General features: G+C 38.3%; 1 protein-coding gene across 1 annotated transcript; it reads left to right on the top strand.

Moving 5' to 3' along the window:
* Positions 1–1,397: 1,397 nt before the first annotated feature.
* On the top strand, positions 1,398–21,956 carry LOC106085947 (venom protease). The gene is made up of 6 exons (XM_013250434.2): positions 1,398–1,959; positions 6,549–6,902; positions 10,602–10,710; positions 10,774–10,958; positions 21,131–21,432; positions 21,635–21,956. The coding sequence occupies exons 1-6, from the start codon at positions 1,845–1,847 to the stop codon at positions 21,746–21,748; spliced, it is 1,179 nt and encodes a 392-aa protein (XP_013105888.1). The 5' UTR covers positions 1,398–1,844; the 3' UTR covers positions 21,749–21,956.
* The last annotated feature ends 912 nt before the right edge of the window (positions 21,957–22,868 follow it).

The raw sequence follows: 22,868 nt of genomic DNA, 5'->3' as shown, positions 1-22,868 counted from the left end.
ATAGCTCCCATATAAACCGATCTCCCGATTTGAATTCTTGAGCCGTTAAAAGCGAAAATTTTTGCGCGATTTCGCTGAACTTATGCACATAGTGTTCCATTATGACTTCCAACAACTGTGCCAAGTACGGTCCAAATCGGTTAAGAATCTGATATAGCTCCCATATAAACCGATCTCCCAATTTGACTTCTTGAGCCCATGGAAGCCACAATTTTTGTCCGATTTGGGTAAAAATTTGGATGCGGTATTCTGTTACAACTCCCAACAACTGTGTCAAGTACGGTTAAAATCGGTCAAGAATCTGATATAGCTCCATATAAACCGATCTTCCGATTTGACTTCTTGAGCCCTTACCAGCCGCGATTTTTATCCGATTTGGCTGATATTATGCACATAGTGTTCCATTACGACTTCCAACAACTGTGCCAAGTACGGTCCAAATCGGTTAAGAATCTGATATAGCTCCCATACAAACCGATGTCCCAATTTGACTTCTTGAATTTTGTATGAGGTGTTTTGTTATAATTTCCAACAAGTGTGCCAGGTACGGGCGAAATCGATGGATAACCTGATATAGCTGCCATATAAGCCGATCTGGGGTCTTGATTTTTGAGCCTCTAGAGGGCGCAATTCCTATCCACTTTGGCTAAAATTTTGCATGAGGTGTTTCGTTATGACCTTCAACAACTGTGCAAAGTATGGTGTAAATCGGTCTATAACCTGATATAGCTGCCATATAAACCGATCTGGGATCTTGACTTCTTGAGCCTCTATAGGGCCATAACTTGATATAGCTCTAATAACATAGCAATTATTTTCGTTTATCCTTTCCTTTCCTTTGTTTGCCTAAAAAGAGACACCGGAAAAAGAACTCGACAAATGTGATTCATAGTAGAGGATATATAAGATTCCGACCATACTTAGCACGCTTTTACTTTTTTTTTTATAAAAGCTGTGGCTTATGCTTCTATAAATACAAAGGATACTCCATTTAGTCTACAGAAGCTGGAATGATTTTATAAGACAAGTTTGTCCTTTTTGAATTTTGAAGCAAAAAATTTTGCCATTATTGGATTTTCGCATAAGTTTATGCAATTTTGCTCTCCACTGTATGCGTAAAATACCAAATTCAGGGAAAAGAATGAGGAAAAAGTTTAAACTGAGCTTATAAATAATACCACACACGGCTTATTCGTAATGAAAGCAGTTAATGCAACAACAAAATCGACAACAGCAACTACAACAAAATCAAAACCAACAACAAGAAGATATGATGAACTACAACAGTACCGATAATAATAATGGCTTAAACGAATGAATGACTGACTGACTGACTGGGCGAGCGAAACACAGAACGAACGATCAAAACTAAAAAAAAAATGAATTGAAAAAATACAAAGTTCCAGCCATCAAACCAAGCGTACCTCTGCGTTTTTTTTTATATCATGGCTGGTCTAATGTTGGAGTTTTAGAATAATTCTCTGTACAGGAGTCCCCAAAGTGAAGGAGAGTAAAAAAAATTGAAATCAATGAGTTAGTTAGTCGTTGAAGTGCATTCGAAGGGTTCAGACGCTTTTAACGGTTAAATTCGAAAAACAAATTGTAACGGAAAACACTTAGCGCCGGTTCTTGTGTGAATTGTATTGTGAAGTGAAAAAGTTTAAAACAGCTCTGGGCAAGAGTGGAAGACAATAATTGCTCTCGTTCTGTCCATTGACAGTGTGTGTATTTTGCGCAGATTATAAAATAAATAATAATAGACCACATTAAATCGTTGTTTTTCCTAATAATTGCCAATAATTTGAATTGCGGATTTTTTTTTTGGATTTCCCCCGCTTATTACAATGCTGTGTGCAGTGAACACAATTCATGGTCATCATCTGCATTTATGGCAAATTTTCACTTTCCTAACAATTGGATTATTTGCAGCTGCAGGAAAGTGTGAAGGTGGTGAATTTGGTGAGTAAGCAAGAGGGTGAGAAATTCAAATTTTGTATTGAATTTTTTTCAATGAAATAAATTAACAATATGAGCGATCGAAAAAAAAAATAATATTTTATAAGTAATTTGTTAATATATAATATATAAAATTAAAGGAAATTGTAAATTAAAGCGAAAAAAAAATTTTGTAGAAAAAATCCCAATTTTGTTTGCCTTTAACATTCAGATATTAATAAATTTCAAACATTTTTTATACTCACCACCCTAGGGTGGGGGCATACTTACCTAGTCATTCCGTTTGTAACACTTCGAAATATTAATCCGCGATCCCATAAAGTATATATATTCTCGATCTTCTCTATATTTGAGTCGATCTAGCCATGTCCGTCCGCCCGTCTGTCGAAATCACGATAGCGGTCGAACGCGTAAAGCTAGCCCCTTGAAATTTTGCCCAGATACTTCTTATTCACTTACGTCATTGGGGATTGCAAATGGGCCATATCGGTTCAGATATGGATATAAGCCCCATATAAACCGATCCCCCGATTTGACTTCTTGAGCCTTATAAGCCTCAATTTTCAATTTTCCAATTTGGCTTACATTTGGAACAAAGACTTGAGTTATGACTTCCATCATCCATGCCAAGTATGATCCGAGTCAGTCTATAAACAGATATAGCCCCCATTTGAACCGATCCACGGATTTGACTTTTGAGCCCTTAGAAGCCTCAATTTTCATCCGATTTGGCTGAAATTTTGGAATAAAAACTTAATTTATGACTTCTAACATCCATGCCAAATACGATACGAATCGGTCAATGAACAGATATAGCCCCCACATAAACCGAGCCCCGGATTTGACTACTTCTTGAGCCCTTAGAAGCCTCAGTGTTTATCCGATTTGGCTTAAATTTGGAACAAAAACTTAAATTATGATTTCTAACATCCATGTTAAGTATGGTTTGAATCGGTCAAGAAACAGAAATGGCCCCCATATAAACCGATCCCCCGATTTCACTTCTTGATTTCTTAGAAGCCTCAATTTTCATACGATTTGACCTAAATTTGGAACAAAGACTTGTGTTATGACTTCCAACATCCATGACATGTATGATCCGAATCGGTCTATAACGGATATAGCCCCCATATAAATCGATCCCCCGATTTCACTTCTTGAGCCCTTAGAAGCCTCAATTTCCATCCGATTTGGCTGAAATATGAAACAAAGACTTGATTTATGACTTCCAACATCCATGTCAAGTATGATCCGAATCGGTCTATAAACAGATATAGGCCCCATATAAACCGATCCCCCGATTTCACTCAATTTAACAAAGACAAAGAAACAAAGACTTCTGTTATGACTTCCAACATCCATGCCAAGTATGGCCTGAATCGGTATATAAACAGATGTAGCCCCCATAAATACCGATCCCCGGATTTGACTTCTGATGCCCTTAGAAGCCTCAATTTTCATTCATTTCAATTTTCATTGGGTCAAAGACTTGTGTTATGAAACGGTCAGTAGGACGGCGAAAATCCTATGGGGAGATCTAGATCGTGAGGAAACGAGACTATTACTGAAAGGATGTAAGAAGGAGGGTAGTATAGCTATTGCTGTTATGACGGGACACATATGACTAACAGCTCACTTATCTGAAATCGATGCGGCTAGTGATAGCATTTGCAGGGCATGCGATGAAGATGATGAAACGTTTGAGCATTTCCTTTGTCATTGCCCGGCTATCGCGTCCAGCAGATACCTGTACTTAGGTGGAGACACTATACCAGATATAAACCAACTTAGGGGAGTGGCATGGGAAACAATTAAGGATTTTTTAAGTAGCACGGAACTTTCTTTTTCCAGGTTACTTTTTTTTGTATTTAGAGCGCACAACAAGCCGATTGCTGGATTAGGTGTATGTGCACAGTGGCACTTCTTAAACCATATTTAAATCTGAATCGATTTCTATTAAATTCAATAGCAATACCGGGAGTCATAAAGGAAATTTTTATTGCAATACTAGTCCAAATCGGACAAACATATATATGGGACCTATATCTAAATCTGAACCGATTTCTATGAAATTCATCAATAACTCCGAAACTTATAAAAAAATCACTCCTTCGAAAGTTCGTGAAAATTGGTTTAAAAATGACGATATAATTGCAAATTTTAGTCCCAATCGGACGAACATATATATAGGAGCTATATCTAAATTTGAGCCGATTTATATGAAATTCACCAATAATGTCAAAACTTATACACTAATCCCTCGTGCAATATTTCGTGAGAATCGGTTTACAAATGACGATATAAATGTAATTTTAGTCCAAATCGGACGAACATATATATGGGAGCTGTATCTAAATCCGAGCCGAATTTTTCCAATTTTAATAGGCTTCGTCTCTAGTCCCCAAAAAACGCTTGTGCCAAATTTGCAGTCGATCAGATGAAAATTGCGACCTTTACTTTGTACACAAATTAACATGGACAGACGGAGGCCACCGTAGCGCAGAGGATAGCATGTCCGCCTTTGACGCTGAAAGCCTGGTTTCAAATCCCGGTGAAACCATCAGAAAACAATTTCAGCGCTGGTTTTCCCCTCCTAATGCTGGCAACATTTGTGAGGTACTATGCCATGTAAAACTTCTCTCCAAAAGAGGTGTCGCAGTGCGGCACGCCGTTCGGACTCGGCTATAAAAAGAGGCCCCTTATTATTGAGCTTGAAACTTGAATCGGGCTGCATTTATTGAAAAGTGAGAAGTTCTTAGTGGAATGTTCAAAGGCAAAATTTGCATTTACAGACGGACAGACAGACGGACATAGAATGTGATTCTGAGTCGATCGGTATACTTATCAATGGGTCTATCTCTCTTCCTTCTGGGTGTTACAAACAAATGTACCAAGTTATAATACCCAGTACCACAGTAGTGGTGTGTGGTATAAAAATGATTGAATCAAATAATTCTTCAATTGAAAAATTTTTAAATTTCAATCACGATCAAAATACGGATTCATTAAAAAAATGATTGATTCAATTAATTTTTTAATTGAAAAAACTTTTGTAAGAGCGTGTGATGCTAACATAGTGAGTAGTAGCAATCTCTCCACTATGAGGGACTGCGTTGAGGAAACAGAAAGACTGATTCGGTACTGAGTGGTATCAGCAAGAGAAAGTTGGGTGTTTAGGCGATCGGTCCTGGATTGGGTGGAGCTAACCCTCTCTCTAAAGGCCATGTAAGCGTAAGATGGAGACAGAATGTACACAATTTTACTCATAACTCGATACGTAGGGTTAGAGGGCTTAGGCCCTGTGTCGATATAATAGATGTTTTTTGAACGATTTTTATCTAGGCATAAGGCTCTGGTTACCGTGACCTCCGCATGAAGATCGGCAATGTAGAGTTTACCGGCGCGGTGCTGATATCTGGAGCAAAAAGGAGTGCCATGCTCCATCTTATACCTTTGCACCTGTACATCTTCTGTTCAGCTGGCGGCTGGTGATGCGGCGTAACGGATTAAGTTCTATAGAGTCCTTCCTTATTGATTGTTTTCTCGGCGGCACCGGGCCGGGGGTACCTATCTTTTTCCTCGCCCTTCTGTATACAAGGATAGGTCTAAATTCAAAGGAGGCACCGGGGCGGGAGTCTTCGTTAGGTTCTTAGAAATATGGGATCCACATAGGCTTTTAAACGAGAGTAGCTTCTTTCAAGACTGATGATAAGCGCAGCTCATGCCACTGAACCAGTGAATACTCCCCTGTGCGAGCTTCTGTGTCAGACTGTGTCAGTTGACACGGGATAAAGAATGGAAACTTCTTTCCTTGCCTGTATAGTCTCCGCCCATTTGGCCCTCTCGTTATTCTGGACTACTGTGAGACCCCTAACCGACCTCCTCTATTCTTTTTGACTTTATAGGAGGCAATTATTATTCGAATTGACTGACTGAAATGCGCTGCTCGTGCTACTGTATCAGTGAGACACTCTTGTGCGAACTTGTATGTCAGATGAAGACACTGGATTAAGAATGGAAACTTTTTGTCTTGTGTGGATACACTCCGCCAACTTGACCCTGCTGTAGTGGCCAAAAATATGTCGGGCTGAGTTTGCTAGACATAATCTAACCTAACCGACCTTCTCTATTCTTTTTGTCTTCTCAAGAGGCCATAATTTTTCGATTTAACTGAAATTTGTAAATTGCAAATTCCACTAAGGAACAGGGGCAAACTCCTCAAATATCAATGAGTGCAGTCCGATTCATGTTTAAGCTCAATGATAAGGGGCCTCCTTTTTATAGCCGAGTTTGAACGGCGGGCCGCAGTGTGACACCTCTTTTGAGAGAAGTTTTACATGGCATAGTACCTCACAAATGTTGCCAGCATTAGGAGGGGAAAACCACCATTGAAAATTTTTTCTGACGGTCTCGCCAGGATTCGAACCCAGGAGTCCAGCGTCATAGGCGGACATGCTGACCTCTGCGCTACGGTGGCCCTCTACCTCCACCGCCTAGACAGGCCCATAAATATTTATAGCGCTTATATATGAAGCGATGTTAGTTTCAAGTGCCAATTGTTTAAGTTCAAATTGTAATTTATTTCTTTTCAGAAAGACTCGTCGTTCCTGGAACCTATGGCAAGCAACGGGATACATCTCCAGCCAGTTCTGGACAACAGGGGCGCTCCTATAACCCCCGAGCTTATTATGATGCAAATACTGAGTGTTCGGTGGGCACAGAATGTACACCACTGCATGATTGTACGGCCATGATCTATGAGGTGGCCAAAATGTGTTACTACGGTGATAAGTCATTATTCTGTGGAGGCGGCGAGGAAATGCCCTATGTCTGTTGTCCTAGTAGTCCGCTGGAGAAGAATCAAGTTTGTGGCAAGTCTTTGGTGCAAGGACATTTCTATCGTGGTCTGGGTACATATCCATTTGTGGCGAGAATAGGATTTAAACGTAAGTGTAAAGGGAGTGGTGTGGTAAAATTGAAAAAAAAAAAAAAAAAATATATGGAATCAAAATTAAAATTTCTTAAAATTCTAAACTGTTTTAGTATTAATTGTTGAAGTAATTTCAAAATTCTAAGAAAATTAAAAAAAAGTTTAGTAAATTAAAAAAAAACTACTAAAAATAATATTTAGAAAAATTAAAAAAAAAATCAAGTATGCAAAATTTTAGCCACATTGGTTGAGAATTGCGCCCTCTAGTGGCTCAAAATGTCAAGATCCACGATCGGTTTACATGGCAGCTATATCAGGTTATGCATCGATTTAAACCATACTTATTGCACTTGATGGAAGTCACAACGAAACACGTCATGCTGAATTTCAGCCAAATCGGATAAGAATTGCGCCTTCTAGTGGCTCAAGAAGTCAAGATCCCAGTTTGGTTTATATGACAGCTATATCAGGTTATGTACCGATTTGAACCATACTGAGCACAATTGTTGGAAGTCTAACGACAAAACACTTCGTGCAAAATCACTTCAGCCAAATCAGATGAGAATTGCGCCCTCTAGTGGCTCAAGAAATCAAGATCCAAGATCGATTTATATAGCAGCTATATAAGGTTATTGACCGAGTTAAATCATACTAATCACAGTCGTTGGAAGTCATAACAAAACACGCCATGCAAGATTTCAGCCAAATCGGATAATAATTGCGCCCTCTAGAGCCCCAAGAAGTCAAGATCCCAGATCGGTGTATATGGCAGCTAAATCAAAACATGGACCCATATGGCCCATTTAAAATTCTAAATGACCTACACTAAAAAAAAGTATTTGTGCTAAATTTCAAGCGGCTAGCTTTACTCCTTCGAAAGTTAGCGTGCTTTCGACAGACAGACGGACGGACATGGTGAGATCAAATTAAAAAGTTAAGACGATCGGGGTCTTCTACGAATATTTCAAGGTGTTACAAGGGAAATGACGAGATAAGTATACCCCCATCCTATGGTGGTAGGTATTATTATTAAAAATTACATTTTAAAACAAGAAACTTCTTTCTTACACTACACTAGAATGACTGAAGCACTACTGTGGTACAGGGTATTATAACTTAGTGCATTTGTTTGTAACACCCAGAAGGAAGAGAGAGACCCATTGATAAGTATACTGATCGACTCAGAATCATTTTCTTAGAAAATCATTTTCATAGAAATCGGTTCAGATATAGATATAGCTCTCATATATATACATCGCCCGATTTTAACTGCTTGAGTCACAGCCAGCGCATTTATTGACCAATCTTCCCAAAATTTTGCAAAATACTTTCCTCGACGACTGCCACAGTATCTGATAAGGTTGCTCGAAATCGGTTCAAATTTATATATAACTCTTATATATATGTTGGTCCGATTTTGAAAAATATTGTTTTAAAGTATTCATTTTCAACCGATTCTCTCGAAATTTTGCAGGAAGGATTTTCTTATGGCTCTCGCCATTACTGGGTAATTTCATAGAAATCGGCCCAGATTTAGAAATCGGCCCAGATTATATATATAAAAGTTTTCAGCAGTGGTTTTCCCCTCTAATGCTTCACATGTGTGAGGTACTATGCCATGTAAAACTTCTCTCCAAAGAGGTGTCGCTTTGCGGCACGCCGTTCAGACTCGGCTATAAAAAGGAGGCCCCTTAAGTAGGGTATTATACATTAAGTACGGCCGGGCCGAACTTTGGGTACCCACCACCCCCTTTTGTCACAATCTGATGAAAATTATATAACTTATGCATCCATATTCAGCACGGACATTGGGACGTCTTATAAATATAAGTCACTGTTGAATTTTGTATTTCAAATTTGAACAAAATCGGTTAATAAATAATCCTTAGATCCTTAACCGGCATATCGCTCTATATGACAGCTATATCTTAATACAGTCCTATTTTTACTATATTTGGGTCGGATGGCGGGTGGCCTAAAACTACTCACTGTTTCATATTTCAGTGAAGTTGGATAAAAAATTAAGTTTTTATGGGCTTTAGACCCTTTATCTGCAGATCGGTCTATATGGCAGCTTTATCTAAATATAGTCCGATCTAAACCATACTTGGGTCAGATGTTGGTACGCCTAAAACTACTCACTGTTTTAAATTTCAGCGAAATCGGATAAAAAATGAAGTTTTTAAGGGCTTTAGACCCTTTATCTCCAGATCGGTCTATATGGCAGCTTTATCTAAATATAGTCCGACCTGAACCATATTTGTGTCAGATGTCAAGAGGATTAAAATAGCCAACTGTTTCAAATTTCATCGAATTCGGGTAATAAATAAAGCTTTAAAGGGCTTCAGACCCTTTATCAGCAGATCGGTCTATGTGGCAGCTATATCTAAATATAATCCGATCTAAAACATATTTATGCCAGATGTTGAAAGGCTTAAAATAACCCACTGTTTCAAATTTTAGCGAAAACGGGTAATAAAAAAAGTTGTTATGGGCTTTAGACTCTTTATCGGGAGATCGGTCTATATGGCACCTATACCGATTTAAACCATATTCGGGTCACATGTTGGGAAGCTTTAAACTACGTATTGTTTAAAATTTCAGCGAAATTGGATAAAAAATAAAGCATAGGCATTAGACCCTTTATCGGCTTTTATGGGCCCAAAGCCTTAAATCGAGAGATCTGGACCGATCTGTGCCATTTTGCAAAAGTATGTCGAGGGGCTTAACTTAACTCACTGTTCCAAATTTCGGCGGCATCGGGCATATTCAATGCCCGATGCCACCTTTTATAGGGCCAAGATCTTAAATCATGAGATCGGTCTATATGGCAGCTATATCCAAATCTGGACCTTTCTGGGCCAAATTGAAGAATGAAGTCGAAGGATCTAACACAACTCACTGTCCCAAATTTCAGCAAAATCGTATAATAAATGTGGCTTTGATGCGCCTAAGAACCTTAATCAGCGGATAGGCCTATATGACAGTTATATCCAAATCTGGACCGATCTGGGCCAAATTGAAGAAGAATGTCGAAGGGCCTAACACAACTCACTGTCCCAAATTCCAGCAAAATTGGATAATAAATGTGGCTTTGATGGGCCTAAGACCCTAAATCAGCGGATCGGTCTATATGACAGCTAATTCCAAATCTGGACCGATCTGGGCCAAATTGAAGAAGGATGTTGAAGGGCCTTACACAACTCACTGTCCCAAAATTCAGCAAAATCGGATAATAAATGTGGCTTTAATGGGCCTAAGACCCTTAATCGGCGGATCGGTCTATATGGAGACTATATCAAGATAGAGTCCTATATAGCCCATCTTCGAACTTAACCTGCTTATGGACAAAAAAAGAATCTGTGCAAAGTTTCAGCTCAATATCTATATTTTTAAAGACTGTAGCGTGATTTCAGCGGACAGACGGACGGACATGGCTAGATCGTCTTCGATTTTTACGCTGATTATTGGGTCGGAAATGTATATTTCGATGTGTTGCAGACGGAATGACTAAATGAATATACCCCCTATCCTAAAATGGTGGGTATAAAAATAAAATTATCAAAACAAAAAAAAATTTTAAAAATCTTAAAGAGAAAAAATAAAAAATAAAAAACGTAAGCTTGAAAATTAAAAAACGTAAGCTTGAAAATTAAAAAAAAATTGAAATATTTAATAACAAATTCTACAATGTATTTAAAAAAATCTTTTTCAGACATCAATACTGGAGCTTTTGCATATCCCTGTGCTGGCTCGGTTATAGCTAGGCGAGTCATTTTAACTGCCGCCCATTGTGCTTTGGCCAAAGCCGATGGTCATCGTTTGTAAGCATTTTCTCAAGTCATATTTTCTTGGCAATATTTTCACACAATTCTCATCTTGTAAAGATCTTCAGTGCGTGTGGGTGAATATGACACTTCTTCGGACCCAGATTGTGCCAGTACAGGATTTTGTGCACCACGCTCCGTGAATCACGCCATTAGCCATGTCATTGTGCATCCCGATTACAAACAGGGTCAATATCATCATGACATAGCCTTGTTGGTGTTGAAAACTCCTCTCAATTATTCGGGTAAGTTTAAAATAAAAACTTAATTTTTATCAAATAAATTAAGGTGAGTTGACATCTTCAACTCATGAGGGGATGGTGATGATGCTGATGTCTCATACACCGGAAAGGGGCGGCTTTAATACAATTCAAAATTTTTTGTTGTTATAATTATTATGGCTGCTGCTTTAGCTCCATCATGCAAATTCCATATTTTTTTCATTTTAATTTGTTTTATATTGTTGTTATGAGTCAAGTTCAAATGAAAATTCCCCTTTAATAATAACAATACTCATTAAATATGTGTTTGTACACACACACACACACACACACACACACACACACATGTTCAATGCCCTTTGGTTGCTACTGCTACCGATTTTAAAGGTTATATTGAATGAGTATGGAACATGCAAATTTCGACATTGGCAACTCAATAACACAACTCTCTTCAAAATTCAAAACGAATAAAAATTGTTAAAGATTTCATTGATGATAAATGGAATTAGGGCAACAGGATGGATGGTGGTACATATTATCAAGATATTAAAAGCGCAGATGCTTTGAACTAACGGCAACAAATGGGATAATTTCGTTCATGTTTCAATGAAAACGTGGATATGTAAGTTGTATGTATGACTAATAATTCCAAAAATGTCCGTTGGTGCGTATAATTGATTTTAATAGCAAACTATATAATTAATATTACTCATACGTTATTTATAATTACACTGTGGGGCAAAAAAAAAAATAATTACAAGACAAACTGAGTGGCTAATGAATAAGAACCTTATAAAGAAGAATATACGTTGTGATCTAAACTAAAAAAATTATGGGAATATCTGTCCATTTTTGGGAATTTTGATCAATATGTCAATCCGGTTATTTTTGTCAACAGCGGCGCTTGGACAATATCTATTTTTCTATATTTATAAAAATTAATTTATGTTTGTTTGTTTGTGGGTTTATAAATTTATTTTTTCCGTATAGACTCCAAAACGGCTGAACCGATTTCTTTCAAATTTTCACGGATTGTGGGGAGTGATCCGGAAGGAGCAATAGGCTTTATAATTTTTTGATATCTCAAAGGGGGCGGACCTTCACCCAAAAGTACTGCCTAAAAATAAAAGTGAACCGATCGGTGCAATATGGGACTCAAATGAGCAATAGGCAATAGGCTATATAATTTTTTGATATCTCAAGGGGGGCGGACCTTCCCCGAAAAGTATGGCCTAATAACAAAAGTGAACCGATCGGGGCAATATGGGACTCAAATGAAAGGTATTCGGGAGTAGAATACAAATTTGATATCACAATTTGGATCTAAATACCTAGGTTCTGCCCCGATTCCAAAACCCCTTCCAATAGGCATATTGAACTATAATGACAATATGGGACTTGAATGAAAGGTATTCGGATGTAGATTACGAATTTGGTAAAGAAAGAGGAATAGGCTATAAAATTTGTTAATATTGGAAGGTTGGCCGATTGGGACAATATGGGTATCAAATAAAAGGTATTGGAAAGTAGAATACGAATATGGTATTAAAATTTGGGTCCAAAAAATTCAGGGGCAACTACAACCCCAAAAGTTCTCCAATCAAACATATTCGACGTTCGTATCAATATGGCACTCCAATGAAAGGTATTCGGGAGAGAATTACGAATATGACATATAGACCCTCCCCTTACCTCCATTTTCAAAAATGCCAGATCTCGGAGATGGGTGATATCGATTTAAGTGAAATTTTGTATGACACCCAAAAAAACGAAATTGAAATACAATTTTGGAGTCAAATAACCTGGGGGGACGCCCCATCCCAAAACCCACCCGAACGGACATGTTTACCGATTGGGACAATATAGGTATCAAATGAAAGGTATTTAAGAGTAGAGTACGAACTTGGCATAAAAATTTTACACTAAGTGTCGGGGGGTCCTACGGGCCCAAAAACACCACCCAACAGGACTCTTTTATGGTTTTGGGCAATATGGGTATCAAATGAAAGGTATTTGAATTAAAAGTAGAGTACAAATCTGGAGGCCACCTTAGCGCTGAGGTTAGCATGTCCACCTATGACGCCAAACGCGTGGGTTCGAATCCTGGCGAGATCATTAGAAAATATTTTCAGCGGTGGTTTCCCCTCCTTATGTTGGCAACATTTGTGAGGTACTATGCCATGTAGAGTCGTCCAAAGCCCAAAACCACCCCAATAATACCACCAAAAATCAAAGGGACTCAAGTGAAAGGTTTTCGAGAGTAAAATACGAATATGGTGTCCAAAATTGGATCCAAGTAATTAGGGCGTCGCCTCAAATGTACAGCCCAAAATAAAAAGTGAACCGATCGGGACAATATAAGACCCCAATGAAAGATATTCGAGAGTATAGTATATTAATTAAAAATTGAATCCTAGTATCCAGGGAGCTATCCCTAGCCCAAAACCTCTCAAATTCAATCGGTACCAATGTGACTCCAATGAAAGGTATTCCAGAGTAGAGTACAAATATGATTATGGATTATTAAAAACAAGGTGTAATTACCAAGGGGGCCGCCCCAAACCAAAACCGCCCCAAGTGGGCATATTAGACCATCATGACAATATGAGACTCAAATAAAATGTTTTCGTGAGTAGATTACGAATATGGTATGAGGTTTAAGTGGTAGGAGCTTGCCTACCCCTAAAAACACCTCCCAAAATGTGAATATTTACCAATCCTGGCTATACGGGGTTCATTTAAAGGAATTTGGTAGTAGGGATACATATGGTAGTAAGTAAGAAACTTATTTTTCGCGTGGTGCTAATGAACGAGTATATATAAAAATTAATTTGTTTTTGTTTGTATCGTATAAACTACACCGATAAGTATAAAATTTTCACAGATTGTGTGAAACGGAGCGGACCCTCCCCCTTATCCCAATAGAATCGTCAAAAATCAAAAGTGGACCGTTCGGCACAATATGGGACTTAAATGAAACGTATTCAGGAGAATCCCAGCCGTCACGGGGTAACTAGGAGCACCACACAGGCTGGAACTTTGACCTCCGACTTGCGTGGTGTCCATCGTTACCACGGGAAGCTTAGCTGAAAACTACCGGCTAGCGTGCACAGGTTGCGAATGGTGGAAAGCTCAGTTTTTATGCGCAGTAGCTGCAAATGCGGCCGCGGGCAGTCAGCGATTTTTGAGAGGAGAGTCTCAGTGAGAAGTCAGGTGGCACTCTTAATTAAATACTGAGTGCCAATGATACTCGAGATGACATGGCGAATTTTTGACGCCAATGGCCAACATCAGCGTCTGTTTCGAAGCTAGGGGCGGCTGGGAGCGAGCGTCGAATCTTGGAGCAAGCGGCTCGCCACAACGAGGGATACATGTGCAGTCCAACAAAACCCATGCGGTTGAGGCGCTGGGTCAGTAACCCGCCCCGGATATCTATGAGAAACAAAGGAGTAGTAAAAACAGATCCCCCCAACGTTGACGACCCACGGAAACAAAAAAAGGACCATGATTTGCGGATCTGCACCTGGAATGTCCGCCCTCTTTATAGAGAAGACATTACCGCCTTACAGGAAGTGCGATGGACTGGGAATGGCGTCACTACCACACCAAATGGTGACGAACTTTACTTTAGCTGCCATAACACGAGGCATGAATTTGGCTGTGGATTTGTGGTTAATCGGAGACTGAAACACCTAGTCTCCAGCTTTACTCCGGTGGATGAGAGGCTAGGCACACTCCGCATAAAAGCCAAATTCTTCAACATCAGTCTTATTTGTGTCAATGCCCCAACGGAGACAAAGACGAGCAGGCCAAGGATATTTTCTACGAGCGCCTAGAGAGAGAATATGGCTGATGCCCCGTCCATGATATTAAAATCGTTCTGGGGGATTTTAATGCGAAAATAGGGAAGGAAGACATTTTAGTCCAACAGCCGGACATTTTAGCCTCCACGAGATGACGTCCAGTAATGGATTGAGGCTAATAGATTTCGCCGCGGCAAAAAACATTGTATTGAGTTGCCCAAAAAGTAATTGCGGATTTTTTAAAAGAAAGTAAATGCATTTTTAATAAAACTTAGAATGAACTCTAATCAAATATACTTTTTTTACACTTTTTTTCTAAAGCAAGCTAAAAGTAAAAGCTGATAACTGAAAGAAGAAAGAATGCAATTCAAGAGTCACAAGCTGTGAAAAAATTTGTCAACGTCGACTATATGAAAAATCCGCAATTACTTTTTGGGCAACCCAATAGTTAGTAGCACCAGATTTCATCATGAAAATATTTACAAAGCCACATGGCTGTCACCCGATCAAAACACGAGGAACCAAATTGACCACGTTGTGATAGATGGAAGGCATTCATCCAGAATGTTAGATGTAGATCGATCCGTGGAGCGAATATAGATTCGGATCATTAGGGGATCTGAAGAAGTCCTCCTTTTCCAAGTTTGGACTTCTATATCCGTGGTAAAGTTTGTGTATTCCAATCCTAAATTTAAACCAAAGGAAACTAAATTCCGGATTTCGTGAGGCCAAGTGCTGCTGCCTCTGGAACACTATATCATTTCATACATATAGTACAAGGTCTGCGTGGGGAATGAAAAGAGATAGAATGTGTGATGAAAATCCAGTGGATCAGAATCTTCACCCACCTGGGTTTCACATAAAGCGAGAACATCAGATCGATCATAATGAACATGAGAATATAACGCGAAAAAGTTCCAACTTAACCATCATATGTTGGCAAAATGTATTCTAATCCCAACAATCATTGGGTCAATCAGAAATTAAAACCTTATCAGTGTGTACAGTGCATTCAAATCAACTCTCTTATAGCCGATTATGATTTTGACAACTATTTTTTGGCGCTTAAAAATTGGCCCACCCTATGGTATATTGGTTTAGCATTTGTTGTGAAGAAAATCTGCCCTGCTGTATATATATTTTTTTGTAATTTTTGGCGCATGCTGTCTCTTCCCGTTTTTTCTTAATCTGGGCCAATATTAAAATCACAATAATTTCGCAACATTGTTGGTAGCTACTCATAAAACCAATGCATCAATGTTTGACTCTCCCTACCTTATCGGAGCTACCAAATCTTTGTTTGGGTGGTAACCAGCCGGTTCTAATGAATGGATCATTAAAAACACTTTGTTCTTGTCTTTTGAATTCCAACTCGTACTCCACCTTCTCCTCCTCCTCCTCCTCCTCATTCCCATTGTTGATCAAGCCATAAATGTTTGTTTAAAAGGGCATAAACTAATGGCATATTATCTGCAGCTCATAAAGGGCGTTGTAATAACACGAAATGATCTGTAATACGTCGACAAAGAAATTATAGGTTATGATGATACCAATGTAATATCAGCAATCAGCCAACTGACCTCTTAACCAATCATGGAAGCACATAAATATTGATATTATCTCCAATGGTATTATTTCACAATATGTGGCATTTTGAAGGGGCAACTTTTGGTCAATATTATCATCACCGAAAAGAGAAGATTTGGATAGGGGCGTTTTTTGTTCCGCACGTTGATGGATTTCTTCGGTGAACAGATCTTTTGAATGTTATTTTAACTTAATTTGTTATTGTTTTAACATGAAGACGTGATGCTGTTTTGCTTTAACGCAGTCAGTGTATTCATTTTGCTTTGGCACGTACCAATTCTTAAGTAGGTAGAGCAAATATGTGAAATTCGAGCACTTAAAAAAAAACAACAATGCAATACCCTGCACCATGGAACGAGGGGAATATTAATTTCGTCATTTCACTTGCAACACCATGTAATATTGGACTAAGACTGTAAAAAAGTTTGGAGGCCACTTAGGGCAGATGTTAGCATGTCCTGGGTACGAATCCTGGCGAGAACATTAGAAAACCAGTAAGGAAAGGCAAAAGTCGGGCGGAGCCGACTATATAACACGCTACACCACCGAGTCTACGTAGTACTTTTATAGTATATAGCACTTATATCCAAATCTAGTCAGACTTTCATTTTGCATACCTATTAAAATATCGAATAGAATCTTGTACGATTTTCTTACGATGGTACGAAAATTGTGGCTTCTACTGACTTAAAAACGCATAAAAGATATATAAGGGAGTTTTTGTTTTATCTAAATTTGATTGGATTTTGATGAAATTTTGCACACGTATTGGGATGTCAATTAAAAAAAAATCTCATGAAAATTTTTGTAGAGATCGGACCAAAATTGTGGCTCCTACAGCTTTAAAAGGGTGTATCGGCTGAAAGATATATATGGGAGCTATATCTAAATCTGAACCGATTTCAATCAAATTTTGCACACATTTTGGGACGCCACAAAAAGCACTCCGTGCCAAATATGCTTAAGATCGAACCAAAATTGTGCCTTCTACAGTCTTAAAAGGCCATATCGGATGAAAGATATATATGGGAGCTATATCTAAATCTGAACCGATTTAGACGAAATTTTGCACAGGTATTAAGACATCATACGAAACATCTCATGCTAAATTTGGTAAAGATCGGACGAAAATTGTGGCTCCTACAGCTTTAAAAGGGCGTATCGGCTGAAAGATATATATGGGAGCTATATCTAAATCTGAACCGATTTCAATGAAATTTTGCACACATATTGGGACGCCACAAAAAGCATTCGGTGCCAAATATGCTAAAGATCAAACCAAAATTGTGCCTTCTACAGTCTTAAAAGGCCATATCGGATGAAAGATATATATGGGAGCTATATCTAAATATGAACCGATTTAAATGAAATTTCGCACAGGTATTAAGACATCACATGAAACATCGTATGCTAAATTTGGTAAAGATCGGACGAAAATTGTGGCTCCTACAGCTTTAAAAGGGCGTATCGGCTGAAAGATATATATGGGAGCTATATCTAAATCTGAACCGATTTCAATGAAAATCTGCACACATTTTGGGCCGTCACAAAAAACACTTTTAGAAAAATTTTGTAAGGATCGGACTAAAGTTTGGACTTCTACAGCCTTAAAAGACCATATAGGATGAAAGATGGGAGCTATATCTAAATCTGGACCGATTTTTTTCAAAATCAAAATCAATAGCGTTCGTCCTTGGGCCAAAAAAGAGATTTATGAAAAATTTTGTGAAAATCGGACAACATATGCGACCTGAACCTTGATTACAAGAATACATGGACAGACAGACGGACATACATAGCTAAATAGAATTAGGAAGTGATTCCAAGCCGATCCGTATAATTATCGATGGGTCTAGCTCTTCTCCATCGTAGCGTTGCAAACAAATGCACAAATCTATAATACCCTGTACCACAGTGGTGGTGTAGGGTATACAAATATTTAACAGTGATTTTCCCTCCTAATGCTGGCAAAATTTGGGAGGTATTTTGCCAAGTAAATGCTTCTCCCCAAAGAGCACCCCGTTCGGACTTGCTGTAAAATGGAGGTCCTTTATCAAATAAGGTCAAATAAGTCCATGGTTAAGTTGGAGTAAAGGGCGAAACACGACCCACTATGGTTGGTAAGTGGTTTCCTCTGGCGTCCCTTTTCCATTGCAAGAAAAAAATCTTCAATCATAAAGTTCAATACAAGTGAAAGCGTGTTAAGTTAGGCAGGGCCGAATCTTATATACCCTCCACCATGGATCGCCTTTGTCAAGTTCTGAATGACTTTTTCAATATCTATGTATATGTAAGAGTTGCGTAACTGACTGATTGCTGACTGACTGACTGATCCTCGCCCAGCCCAAACGGCTAAAGCTAAAATCATGAAATTTTGCACGAATGTTGGTCTTGGGTCATAGGCACGGGATAAAGCTGGATTTGCTGATATTCGTTATAATTACAAAAAGTTCGAAATGGTACATATTTGCCCAGCGTGAATAATTTTCTTGGTCTCAAATTACAGAGCGTCTAAAAATTTGGACATTCATACCGGAAGTGGGAGAAATATTGTAGTACGTTTAGTACAACAATTGGTACTATTTGGTACATTCTTAGTAAATAGAACTCTAAATTTTGGAACTAAGTTACACTATGGCAACCTTAATTGGGTGACTATAAGAGTTTTTGAAAATTTGTACATTTAGGTACATAAAAAAAAGGTACCAAAAGGCAGATGGATAGAGGTAGAATTTTGATATTTGACTTAAAAGACACCTGGTGCAAATGTATGAGGGTGAAAAGAAGAAATGTAGAAATAGTACTAGTAAGGGGAGAAAACGTACGTTTAGTACCGCAATTGGAACCATTTGGTACTTTCTTTATAGATGGAGCTAGACGTCTGAAATTTGGCATGAAGGCACAACTAGGAAATATATGATGGATGTCTAAATGATCTATTCGAAATTCGTAAATTTTGAAACCAAAATGGGTACCATTTGGTACTTTCTTTACAGATGGAGCTAGACGTTTAAGTTTTGGCATGTGGGCACAACTAGGAAATATATGATGGATGACTAAATGATCTATTGAAAATTCGTACATTTTGGTACCAAAATTGGTACCATTTGGAACTTTTCGTGCAGATGGAGCTAAAGGTCTGAAATTTGGCTTGCAGGTACTACTAGGAAAAATATGATAGGTGATCTTTTTGATCTTTTACAATTTGTTCATTTTGGTGCCAATATTGGCACCATTTGGTACCTTCCGTGCATATGGAGCTAGAGGTCTGAAATTTGGCGTGTAGGCAAAACTTTATGATTTTTTCACAATTTGAACATTTTGGTACCAACATTGGTATTATTTGATACTTTTTTGATAGATGGAGATAGTGGTCCAAAATTTGGCATGAAGGTACAACTATGAAATAGATGATGGATGACTAAATGATCTATTTAAAATGTGCAAATTTTGGTACCAAAATTGGTACCATTTTGTACCTTCTCTTCATATGGAGCTAGATGTCTGAAATTTGGCATGTAGGTACAACTAAGAAATATATGATGGGTGGCTAAATGATCTATTCACCATTCGCACACTTTTGTATCAAAATTGGTACCATTTGGTACCTTTTCATAGATGGAGCTGAAGGTCTGAAATTTGATATGCAGGTACAACTAAGAAATATTTGATGGGTGGCTGAATGATCTATTCACTATTGGCAGATTTTGGTACCAAAACTGGAACCATTTGGTACTTACATTATAGACGGAGCTAAAAGTCTGAAATTTGGGATGCAGGTACAACTAAGAAATATATGATTGGTGGCTAAATGATCTTCATATATTTTGGTACCAAAATTGGTACTACTTGGTACTTTCTTTACAGAAGGGGACAGATTTCGGAAATTTTATACGCAACTTTTACAAAACTTTAAATTCATATAAACTTAGTGATTACCTAGGTTTTTGGAAGTCCTACACTAAAAAAGGGTATCAAAAAAGGGGGGTGAAGCGGACTACCGAAATGCTAGTATATGTATGTATGAGTTACATCAAGTTATTGACCGATATGATCCGTCATCATGACGGCTGTTAGAAGTCATAGAAAAATGCTACGCCCAAAATTTCAGGCAAAACAAGTAAAAATTGTGGCCTCCAGTGGCTCAAAGTGTCAAATTGCGAGATTGGTTGATATGCACCTATATTAGGTTATCAAACAAATTAGGCCATGCCTGGCATAGTTGTTGGAAGTCATACCAAAACGACATATGTAAAATTTCATTTTACATATGTCGTTTTGGTATGACTTCGGAGATTTTGCTTTGCAAATGGAAAAGGAAAGCCAGAGATCACAACACACACCAACCACTATGGGTCGCGTTTCGTAATTTGGATTGGAAATACTCATCAGCCATATTAGGTGTGAAGGCTTCAAGGGCCGTACGTTGGTATGTTGTACTTATACAGAATTTATTGCATAAGCACAACATGCCCCTTTCACTGTGTTAACTAACTCTTTTAGAGCCCCTAGTGTGCAATTCCGGGGTCGGACCCACCACAGGCTGTTGAAGGAATTCTTAATGTCTAAGGTCACTTATAATATGATCGGCATCGTAAAGTGACTGGCATCTTGTGCCGCTTGCACTGGGTCTACTTACTCTTTTAAAGCTCCTAGTGTTGATTTTCTGGATCGATATCCGTTCTGTCTTCTATAGTAAAAATATGCTACTTAAGTTAATATCCCTATTGTTTGTTAATAAATTGATGATTTAAACATATATACCGATCTAATTCTTAGCTTTTTGTTTTCTTATTTCATTTCCAGTGGCTACCCAGCCCATATGTCTACAAAAGACTCGCAATAATTTGGTGGTGGGCAAGAGAGCCACCATCGCTGGTTGGGGTAAGATGTCCACTTCGAGTAGTCGGCAACCGGAAATGTCTTATCTGGATGTGCCTTTGACAAGTTGGGATTTGTGTTTGCGTAATTATGGCTCCACAGGAGCTTTAGAGTCTCCCAATTCAATAGAAGGACAATGGATGTGTGCTGGTGGGGAGGGTAAAGATGTGTGCCAAGGATTTGGAGGTGCTCCTCTATTCATACAGGAGAATGGTATATTTTCACAGGTAAGAAATAAATATTAGCAACGGTATTCACAGAACTTAATGTGCATTTGAAATAGGTTTATTTGACAGATTTCCTATATAGAAATGTCAAATAATCCTGTTTAAAGGCTTCTATAAGTTTTGTGAATACGGCCCATTAAGTTCAGGAAATTTTGAAGTTTTTTAACCTTGTCTTGTTTATTTCCTTAAAATTTGTCTCTAGATTGGTATCATGTCCTTTGGCTCTGATAATTGTGGTGGTTTGCGTATACCCAGTGTTTATACTTCGGTAGCCCACTTTGCTGAATGGATTCATGATAATACACCGCCTGAATAGATTTTCTATGGTATTTGATTTTTTTTTTGTAATTTGCAATGAAAAGTTTGAATAACCTAAGATAAGTTTGAGTGTATAATTTTAAGATTTTTTTAAAATTATTTTTTTATAAAAAGACTTAAATGTCTTTATTGTGATGAATGCATTCAATTATATTATTATTATATATATTTATATTGAAAAAAATAAAATATTTAATTCGTTAAAACACGTATGGGTTTTATTTATTTATGATTTATGAGGAAGGTTAGGTTGTGTTACGTAAGAGTGCCAGTCTTTTACAGACTCACCTAGACAATTTTGAGTCCATTGTCATACTACAGTAGTGACAGATCGATAATCCCGACCGATAATCGACACTGATAATCCAAGCACGCTACTAACTTGGCTACCGAGGCGCCCTGCGGCGGGCAAATACACACACACTATTGCATTGAATGTTTTTTTTACTGGATTTTAAGAAGATGTTATCTTAAATATTAGTATAATAAATACTTGATTTTGGTTTTTTTTAAACAAAGGTCAAAATATCGTTAAAGGTTAAGAATATAACCCCGAAGTTAAAGAAAGAGAAATACCTTACCTATAGGAGCGTCATTCCCATGACAGCCGGTTCTGTGTACCGGATTGACCCGATGGAACCCTTTACAGCCAGGGGATGCCTTCTCAGTGTACGTGTTCGTCCTTTTTTCTTCATTGTAGAGGCACATCTCCGGAGTGACTTTGTGCGCTTTTTGGCCAGTGCCGGTATTAAAGAGAAGCTCGGACTCTGGTTTTGTTCGGTTTTTCAGAACCATTGAGGTGTAACCGGTGCATGGAGTAGGTACATTGAAGGGGATACTATTCTCGTATCAATGAGTGCTGTCTGATTGAAATTAAGAATAATGATAGTCCGAACGGCGTGCCGCATAGAGACACTACTTAGTAGAGAAGTTTTAACATGTCAGGATACCTTGTTCTAATGTTCTCACCGGGATTTGCACCCAGGCGTTCGGCGTTATAGGCGGATTTGCTATCCTCTGCGCCACGGTGACCTCCACTACGGGTGTATAGTCGCACTGAGAATGTTTCAAGGTGTTGTTCGAATATAGAATGCAGTGGCAACACACCTGCCCCAACA

Source organism: Stomoxys calcitrans, chromosome 3 (genome assembly GCF_963082655.1).
Source record: "Stomoxys calcitrans chromosome 3, idStoCalc2.1, whole genome shotgun sequence".
Taxonomy (NCBI): Eukaryota; Metazoa; Arthropoda; class Insecta; order Diptera; family Muscidae; genus Stomoxys; species Stomoxys calcitrans.
The sequence above is the reverse complement of the archived record's forward strand: the minus strand, read 5'-3'. Positions and strand labels throughout refer to the sequence as shown.

Coding starts and splice junctions, on each gene's coding strand:
- LOC106085947 (XM_013250434.2), top strand. CDS start 1,845: ATGCTGTGTGCAGTGAACACAATTCATGGTCATCATCTGCATTTATGG. Junction 6,903..10,601: donor GGCGAGAATAGGATTTAAAC/GTAAGTGTAAAG, acceptor AATCTTTTTCAG/ACATCAATACTGGAGCTTTT. Junction 10,711..10,773: donor AAAGCCGATGGTCATCGTTT/GTAAGCATTTTC, acceptor CATCTTGTAAAG/ATCTTCAGTGCGTGTGGGTG.